The 10484-nt window shown below is 39.8% G+C and overlaps 1 protein-coding gene across 1 annotated transcript; it reads left to right on the plus strand.

Annotated features, from left to right (window-relative positions):
* Positions 1-2089: 2089 nt before the first annotated feature.
* On the plus strand, positions 2090-9263 carry grk1a (G protein-coupled receptor kinase 1 a; the record flags this gene model as incomplete). The annotated part of the gene is made up of 7 exons (XM_083917694.1): positions 2090-2791; positions 4140-4267; positions 4927-5084; positions 6350-6433; positions 6648-6772; positions 7827-8028; positions 8971-9263. The coding sequence occupies 7 exons, from the start codon at positions 2090-2092 to the stop codon at positions 9261-9263; spliced, it is 1692 nt and encodes a 563-aa protein (XP_083773820.1).
* Positions 9264-10484: the final 1221 nt, after the last annotated feature.

A 10484-nucleotide genomic window follows, 5' to 3' on the forward strand; every position in this document is an offset into this window, starting at 1 on the left:
CCTTTTACTTCTCTCCTCCGCGCCCTCACTTACAGTAAGATTCAAACAGCAGTATTTATTTCTTCTCTCTCCTTCCTTTCCCTCCCCACAAATTTTTAGGCACTTTCAGGGTTGTGCTAATGTCTTTCTTTGTCCCCTGTCTAATTGTCTTATACAGTAATTTAAGCCAAAACTCACTCCCTGGACGTCGCTCCAGAGTGTGATGTATGTGTTATCTCTTATTAGCTATTTATAAGGCAGAGATAAGGTGGGCATGCTGCCTGTAGGGAGGCTGAGTTGGGCCAACAGGTGAACTTCCCTCTCCGGCCACCACTTCCTTCACTCCTTGAAGAAACCTAAGGATCACCTTGAAAAGCCAGGCAGCTTGGTTACTAAGGACAACAGTGAAGGTGAACGCCTGCGTATGATTTGCTCTGATTTAAATGATGCATTGACACATCAATGTTATTGTGTTAATCACAGATCAATGCTGACACAAGTGTCAAAAAGTAGTGAAAATTCCCCATCACAAGTTCCCAAAGCCGAGGGCGACATCTTCAAGTTGCTTGGTATGTTCGACCAACAGTCAAAAAACAAAATATATTCAATTGATAACCATAAAAACTGAGAAAAGCAGCAAGTCGTCAAATTTAAGAACCCTTTATATCTACGTAGCGAGATGGCTCTATCGAACAAGTCGGTTGTTCTGTCCACCTCTTTGGTCCAGACTGACATATCTCACTAACAACCGATGGACTGCTATGTAATTTTGTAGTACAGACATTCATGATCCCTAGAGGATGAAGTGATTTTGGGAAGGATGGTTGTCATGAACATCGTCAGGTCAAATTTTCAATTTGTCCAGTAACTTGGTTAATGACCAAACACCTGCAAAACGAATGACTTTGTAGCACATGTTAACTTGCTAAACAAAGACGTAAAACATGGTAAACATTATGCTAAATATTAGCATGCAGACATTAGCATTTAGCTCAAAGGACTGCTGTGCTAAAGTAGTGTACATGTGTGCAGAGAAATGGATCTTAATCCATATCTGTATCATAAATCTTTATCACAGAATGACATATTCAACTGTCAGCTATGGATGTTTCGTCTAAACCATGTTGTGCACAATGATAAACACAAACCAAGAAGACCTGCGGCCATTTAAGCTAGAGCCATTGCTCTGTGAAGCTAAACAGGGGTGCTTTGAGCTAAAGGCTAACATGCTTACTTTAGTGTTTTAGCATACTAATAATAGGTAATTACTAGTAAAAACAGTATAACGTGAATGACCTTTGCTTTATTCTATGTACAATTAACATGGGTTTTTTTTATTTTTTACATGTTCGAAATAAACTAAACTAAACTAAATGAGTATGCAGGTAAGACTATAGTTACCTCACAATATAAAGAGCATCATTAGAGGAATAACTGGATGGCTTTTTTGTTCTAGGGTTATAGAGAGATAATCAGCAAAGTAAGACCAAAAGAGTATAAAACCAGCCCTCTCCAGCAGCATGATGTTTACTACTGTGATGTTTACTCTCTCTCTTGCGCTCTCTCTCTCTGCTTCGCTGCATTCCTGTCATTACCAGCCCACTATGTGCATGCCACATTTATCCCTCCTCCTTCTCTCTCCTTGTCGCTTTCAGTTTCTGCCTTTGCTTTCTATCATGTTTCCTGAGTCTTTGTTTTCGCTTTGTTTCCTTCTCTGCTTCTATAGCTTGCACATGGGTTAGCGCAGGATAAAGCATTAAAGTGTTACAGAGTGGATAAATCCCTTTGGGGAAAGGTGATGAGTCAGGTAGATCTGCATGTGTGCTTGCATGTGTGTGAAAGAGACTCTCAGGAGCTCTCTGTGGCTGTCTGCAGCGAGCAGACGCTCAGTTGACAATTTTATTCTCTCTTTCTGAAGAGGACATCCACATTTCATCTCATTCTTTTTTGGAAATGAGTCACATATAATCTGTGCTGCTACTTTCTTTTTGCTGTCCGGTCTTCTCTGCACTAAGAAGACGTTTACTCCACTTCTGCACCTCTGTAGCTGTTTGCTGCATCACACACATTCCTCCATCCCTCCTCCTCCTCACTTTTCAGCCGTGTCATCATGGATATTGGTGGCCTGACGACAGTGGTAGCCAACTCTGCTTACATCTCGGCCCGCGGGAGCGTTGATGGCACTTCCAATCCTGCATCCAACCGAGACAAGAAGTACCACTCCCGCCTGAAGCTGCCTCACATCACAGTCTGTGAAGGCCTGCGGGAGACTTTAGATCTGGGCTTCCAGACAGTCTGTGTGGACCAGCCCATCGGAAAACGTCTCTTTCAGGAGTTCCTAAACTCCAATAATGAGTATAAAGGCCCCTGCCACCTGTGGAAGGATATTGAGGAATACAGTATGGCTGAGGATGAAGATCGAGTCAAGAAAGCGAGCAAGATCTTGTCCCGGTACATGGAGCCTGGCGCCAAGTATTTCTGCCCCTTCCTGCCAGAAAATAGCATCACAAAGGTCAAAGAGAAACACAGAGAGGCCGGTGATGATCTTTTAAGGGAGACCATTGACAATGTGATGGACTTTCTCAAGGAAGTGCCCTACACTTTCTTCCTGGAAAGTTTGTTTCTGAAAAGGTTTCTGCAGTGGAAGTGGTTGGAGATGCAGCCCATGGGAGAGGACTGGTTTTTGGATTTTCGCGTATTGGGGAAAGGGGGTTTTGGGGAAGTGTCTGCCTGTCAGATGAAGGCCACGGGGAAACTGTATGCCTGCAAGAAGCTCAACAAGAGGAGGCTGAAGAAAAGAAAAGGCAATGAGGTAGAAAGACAAGTCATTTCTCTAAGACTTTTACTCTTGGTTATTAAATTGACATTTTGTGCCATGGTAGAAATCTGTAAACATGAGTTGTAGTATTGTTATGTACAGTATCTGTTTAATCCCCCCTCTAAACAACACCCAGTAACTAGATGGAGCTGCAGACGACGTTAGGCACCTTTGTCTTATATGATTAGTGCCTCAGCATTAGAGCATTTTGATCTCCTTATAAAGGGCCAATCCTGCCATGTTTATAAATGGAGCAGCTCTGGAGTGGATCCAATAATCTTCTGCTCAATCCCCATAAACAAAAACAGTAAGATGACTATAACTTCAGCTCAAATTGTTGCTAAAATGATCCAGTTTTTATTAGTTTACACTGCCTTGACAGATTAAACAAAATGTTTCAACCAGAGACCGTCTTACGATGGGATCACACCAGCGACGACACCGGCCCAACCTTCGTCCGGCGTCCTTGCTCGGACGAGACCCATCTTTGAACGCGGCTTTCATTTTGATCTTAAATACACACCTGTTACGTTTTGTGATTGCATTACGCACACTTAACTGGCCAGAGGCGTAAAGTGGTCGGCCAAGTCCCCTTCCCAACTTTCTACCACCGTACTTCCACCCACCTTGCTCAGATCACACCCATTTTAGAAATCGGCCTTCATTTTGATCTAAAATACACACATGTAACGTTTCATGACTGTATCTTGCACGGTTGTGATGTTATTGTGGTGACAATATCTGGCTGCAGAAAGACAAAAACACCACAAAAGATACTCAAAGCAGCCTCTGAGGTAGTTTCCACTACAAAAGGTGTCACAACCACATTTTGCCTTGATGACACAGACGCAGACTCGCATATCGTGGCTGGTAAATATACATGATCGAATGTAGTCAAAATGATGCTGACTAGCTTCGTATAAGCTGCGTATATGGTAAAAAACAATTTGTCTTGATGCAAAACGGAAGCTTGATGGAACTTGACTTAAATGCTGCATTCAAATGCAATTAAATGTTTGTAAAAATTACTTTGTTGACTGGATGTTGCCATGCTGCTGTGCAGCCAACCCTCAAATGTCAGATGTTTTCCATCATATGACACCTTCTCACATCAGCACTGAAACATGCTACAGTTTTATGACACACCTTTTTCATGGATGCTAAAGCCAAAAAATGTTGTCCTTCAAACACGAGGAAATGAAAAGAAAGAGGTGATAATGAGGAAATCTAAGTTAGACTCTGGCAAATAGCTACTGATAAATGACGTGGGGACAGGAAAAGCTAGAGCGCTGTAAACACAGTAAATATATACTCATGTCTGCTGTCCCTTCCTGTCCTGTAGGGGGCGATGGTGGAGAAGAATATTCTGGCTCGAGTTCACAGCAGGTTCATCGTCTCGTTGGCGTACGCCTTCCAGTCAAAAACAGAGTTGTGTCTGGTCATGACCATCATGAACGGAGGAGACCTGAGGTGAGATCTCGTTCAGTCTCACTCACTGACGTACTGACCACAACATCTCATCTTTTATTATTCTTTAGCTTCATGTTCTTTGAATATTTCAGTCTCTCCCTTTGATTCTTCATCCTCTAAGGATCTGCCAAACACAACTACTTGAGACACTTTGCAGCACAATATTAACAATTTTTTTTTGATATAGGGATTATGATGCTGTTTAATTGAAATCCCATATTTATTTGGCTTTGGTGTGACGTCATGTAACATAAAAAATGGGATCAAAGGGTCAGTTACCTGATGTTTTTTCACTATCATATGTCATGAATTAATGTCCCGAACATTGTGTTTATTTCTTTATTTATTTCTTAACATAAACATATATGGATCCCAAAGCAAAATAATGTTCCAAACAATTATGGTTCTAACAATTAATGCCTCTGATTTTCTTACCCCCTGATGGTGAGTACGCGATTCTATGCACCATCGGATACCTTGTAATTTAGCCCCCAAAAACGACTTTAAAGTAGTTTATTTCTGTCCTTTTTCCATTACGACTGACTGTAAGGCTAGATAATAAAAGAAATTCATTGGCATTCATTTTGTGTATGTATTTGTTCATGTTTTACAAACCTGAGCCAGGTCATATTATTATTAACTCTGTCTTGTGCCACTAGGTATCACATTTATAACGTTGATGAAAACAACCCGGGAATGGACGAGCCGCGGGCCTGCTACTACGCTGCTCAGATCATCCAGGGCCTGGAGCACCTCCATCAGAAGAGGATCATCTACAGAGACCTCAAACCAGAGAACGTGCTGCTGGATAATCAAGGTCACACACTCAAGTATAATAAAAAAGAAAAGTGTAGTCTCTTGTGTTTGGTCCGGAAATGCAGTCTGAAGTCTTTTTGTGTGTGAAGACTTCTCGTAGTTGCGGGATTCATGTTTGAGTGGTAATTCTTGCATCAGGACACCATTTTCTCTTGTAATTATTATGACGTACCATCAGATTTTGGACCACTAGAATATTCCGTTAAAACAATGCTTTGACATTTTAGGAAATTTGTTTGTTGTCTTTTGAGTTAGACCAGAGGATTTATACCACTCTCATGTCTGTATGTTAAACCAGGAGAGTGTAATCTTAGCTTCACATTAGCATAAAGAGGGAGCGCATGTTCCCGGGTCCCCTGTTCCCCATTTTGTATGTGACCGGGGAACATAGGACCTTTTTAAAAATATGTTTTTTTTTTAAAAACATCCGGTGTTTCCCTGCTGTTCACAGAAAAGGTCCTATGTTTCCCGGTCTGTTATTTTTTCCACAATCAGTGCCGAATTCCCCGGAAAATAGGCTTATGTAGACCCTAACACTACCCCCTAAACCTAACACTAGCCCCTCACCCTAACCGTTACCTAACCGTTACCTAACCGTTACCTAACCGTTACCTCTAGCCAAAATGCTGAATTAAATCTGTGAAGGCAGAGCGGGAAACATTGGACCTAGGGAACATAGGGATGACCCTGTATAAAAAATGGAAGTGGGGGAAACCTTTCTGTCCAAATATAGCAAAATCCACCTCACACACCTCAGAAGCTCACTGATTTAACATGTTTGTTTAATCTGAACTAAAATCAAAGTGTAAAAAAACTTCCTATTTTTTATACACAGCCAGACTAGCTGTCTTTATGGCTTCATTTTTACCGTACAGACTTGAAAGAGGCGTACTTCTTCTCATATAACATAAGAAAGCAAATAGCCATAGTCATAGCCATAATTCTTTTGAACTATTCCTTTAAAACAATTAAATTTACTGCACTTACTTTACTGTAATAATATGAAAGACCCTCACCTTGACTTTAAAATACGTTCAATTCTTGGCCTCCTGAGGTCAAAACACACACACAAGCTATATAAACACACTGAACCACTCACACACACTTCACACCTACAGTACGAGTCTTACTTCCAACACAAGGACGTCTTTGAGTTATCACGCCACTACAGGTTAACGAGTCAGAGACGTAGCACTGCAGTTCAACACTGGTATCTGTGACGTGCTCAGCTCTTGACATTACACACGCATGTGTTTGTTCTCACAGGTAACGTCCGTATCTCTGACCTTGGTCTGGCTGTGGAGCTGGCTGATGATCAGTTCAAAATCAAGGGTTACGCTGGGACTCCAGGTACAGTCCAACCAGGTTTATCTCTGTGACTGAAACCGTCACTTTATAGAGCACAATGAGAGATGAATAGAGCAAATATCAGAGCTATATAATATGCATCAATGTTATGATACTGAATCAAATTGAATCGGGAAATGGGTGGCCTTCGTAAATGGATCCTTTTCCAAATGTAACTAAAACTGAATTGTTGTGTCCTCTTTTCTCTCTCCTGCAGGTTTCATGGCTCCTGAGCTGCTGAAAGGAGAAGAGTACGACTATTCCGTGGATTACTTCACTTTGGGGGTCACTCTGTACGAGTTCATGGCTGCCAAGGGACCCTTCAGGACCAGAGGAGAGAAGGTTAGTATACTGTGTTACTTAAAAATGTGTGTTACTGTGTGCTTTAAATATGTGTTTGTTTGATCTTTTGTCTCTGCCTCTTTCTTCACAGACTTCTCAGCTCTTTCATCCTTCTGTTGTGATGTTTGAAACAGCTTTATTTAACCTTTGTGATAATACAGCAACAGTTCTTAAACATTTGTTAGCTCAACTTTGCCCACTTGTGGCCTGATGCTTATATTGCTCGGAAATATGAAGTCCTCATTTAACCAGTGGGGGAAGAAATACTCACATTTCTTACTTAAAGTAATACTTTACCCTCAAAATGACCATATCACTTACTCGCTTTGTGTTACCTTGATTTCTTGGAGAAAAATGGGTTTTTCTCTCATGCATCCGCAGTGAACGAAGACGTTTTTGGATTCTGCGTTCACCGTGGAGGCATGTGAGAAAAACATGGTGAAGTGTTTCTTTAAATTTACAGTAGTAATGCATCACTGTAAACGTTCTTTGTTACAATTAAAAGTCCTAGTTCAGACTTTGACTTATGTAAAAGTACAAAAGTATCAGTAAGATGTACTTAAAGTACTTATGGGCACTACTAACTAACCCATTTCATACTGTTAGTTTAGTCTATAGCACTACATGATATTCTGTAAAGATTATATATTTTGTTTGTAAAATCTGAAAAGTAACATTATTTGTCAAATTAATGGAATAGAAAGGACAATATTTGCCTCTAAAAAGCAAAAAATTTAAATACTCAAGTACAAGTACCTCGAAATTGTACTTTGTACCACAAATGCATTTAACTGATGAATTTATGTGCGTCAAAGTATATATTTACTTTATAGAGAATTTAAAGTGGTATTGTGCAGCATATGCAGATAACTATGCATATACTGTACTTAAACATTAATTCCCTGAGTACACCTGCAGATTGATATTAAATAAGAAGAAGTGGTTAAAGCCACACTTTCTGGTGCATTCAAAGACCTTAAAGAAGAAAAGGGTGAACAAATGTTTTTAAAGGGCGGTGCAACTGAGTCCCTCCTGTTCTTTGTGCTGTGTCGAGGTGGAGAATAAGGTGGTGAAGAAGCGGATTCTGAATGATACAGTAATGTATCCGGAGAAGTTCAGTGAGCGCGCCCGGTCCATCTGTGAGGGTCTGCTGTTCAAAGAGGTCCACAAGAGGCTCGGCTTCAAGAACGGATCATGTGACGAGATCAGGGCACACGCCTTCTTCAGTGAGATCAACTGGAGGAAACTCAACGCAGGTCTGTTTTCATATAATTTCACCGTCATTACCAGTCTCTGCCAGGTCTGTTTATTTACTTATATTTTAAGTATCTTAATATTTTTGCACTGTTACAGTTCAAACATGCATTTAATCCTCATTCTCGTGGTTATTTCATGGGAAAACTCCTCAATTCCAGTTTTTCCAAATTTTATGATTAATCTAATTTCAATCGTAGGAAAGACGTGTTCTCGCCACTTCACAAGTCTAAAGACTAATCTCAAAAAATTAAAAAAACACTTAAAAACTTACAGGAAAAGTCCATTTATTTAACCAACGGGCATCTAAAAATAGCGAGATTATATCGTTATTTCATAGAGGAGAGTTTTATAGTCCTTTACGCTCTTTTTTGGGCAGTTTTCAATATTTTTGTTAAGTTATTAAAGGCCCTGAAAGCACATTTTCTCAATCAGCTTCTACTTTGAGCAGTGACGTCCTTCATGAACAAGTTTGAACAGTTTAAGCTTTTCCACAAGATACATACATATATATAATATATAATATAGTTTGTGTTTTTTTCTCTTTTCACTGGTTTGAAGTTAGCTGCACCCAGCTGAAAACGTGACGTCACGTATTTCTGTGAACCAATCACGATGCAGCCCTGATTAAATATAAAATAACTTAATAACTTAAACTCATGACTATTTATAGAGACATATTTAAGTTTTGCGGGGCTTTGAATATGATTCTTATTTCTTTAAGTCTGTTTTGTGGCTCTTTGTGTTTAGTTTTTGCTGTTTATGTGACATTTGTTAGAAATTGTATAATTGACATAATCCAGCTTGTAGTGTGTTTTCACCCTGATGAGCTCAGGGTTGAATAAAGAGACTTCTCCAGTTGCTTTTTACTTCACAGTTGATAGAGTTGAAAATAAATAAAGTTCAACAAGTCAAATGTCCCTGAAACACTTGTGTCTCCTCAGGGATCCTCACGCCCCCTTTCGTGCCAGACTCAAAGACAGTTTACGCCAAGAACATTGACGACGTCGGGGCCTTCTCCACGGTTAAAGGCGTGCAGCTAGATGACAAGGACAATGAATTTTTTGACGAGTTCGCCTCGGGGAACATCTCCATCCCGTGGCAGGAGGAGATGATCGAGATGGGGATCTACGGCGAGCTCACGGTCTGGGGAGCCGACGGCGCTTTGCCCAACGACCTGCGACGTGAATCCATACTGGAGCAGCGGCCAAAATCCTCCACTTGCACGGTGTCTTAAGAGGCTACGACGACCACAGAGCACCACGGCAACACATCTGGATGATTTTACAAGAACAGTTTCTTTCTTAAACACGTTTTGTACAAGACTCCAGTACAGTTTAGTGATAGTGAGACATGTCTCTAGATGAGATACTTACAGTATTACCTGCACTTATTGTCTATTTTTTATATTTATCTTTTATCCCTAACACCATGTTGTGTTTATATGACATGGTTTTTATTTATTGCTGCACATGTTTGACTTATCCTAACATTATTTCAGTGTTATGTTTAAAAACATCTTGTTTTCTTTTTGCTTCTGCAAACTTGTTTTGCAGCTTCAGAAGTGTATATAAACTTTTATCCATTGATGCAGAGATGTTTTATTGAATTGAAATAAATATTTTGGCATTAAAATTTGCATGTTTTATGTGTGACATATGTGTGAGCTTCATCCCAGATACAAGCAGACAACACTTACAATGAAATGAAAGATTTCAGAACATATTTAAATAATCTCTGTTGCCTATGTGGCAGTACACACGCACACACACACACACACACACACACACACACACACCTTCTTTATAGCTAATAATCCAATAAAATGTATCTTTGAACAATAACTAAAGAACTGCATCTGTGCTAGCCTTGAACAGATATGGCTTATGCATTTAAAGAGTTCCTCCGTCAGGATTGCAAATAACTTTTAGCAATTATTCCTCAGATTACTTTTCTCAATGAACTAGATGATCAGAATCATACTGTATTGTCACAGTGTCATTTAACATTTAACAAGTAACACACAGTAAAACAAATACACCAAACAGAGAAATATACAACAGCAGTGCATTCTTCTCACCAGATTGTTCAGGGTGGTGATGGCGGTGTGGTGGTTTGTCAGTATCTGATACCAGTTGTGTGTCTGCAATTTTCTAAAAAATCCAAAACGATGTCATTAGATCACTTGTTTTTTTTTTTTTTGTCCGACCTACTCTCCAAACCCTAAATATATTCAGTTTATCATCAGAAAAGACAAAGAAAATCATGAAATACTCACAACTAAGAGGCTGAAACCAGGGAGTGTTTAACAGTTTTGCTTAAAAACGTATTCATCAATGAGCAAAATAGTTGGTTAATTTTCTGTAGATCAACTAGTTGATCAGTTTCAGCTTTACAATAAATGTGCATTACATAAAGTATATTGAATCACCACTAATGTGACATCAGTGCATTCCTG

Source organism: Echiichthys vipera (assembly GCF_963691815.1).
Source record: "Echiichthys vipera genome assembly, chromosome: 1".
Classification (NCBI taxonomy): domain Eukaryota; kingdom Metazoa; phylum Chordata; class Actinopteri; order Perciformes; family Trachinidae; genus Echiichthys; species Echiichthys vipera.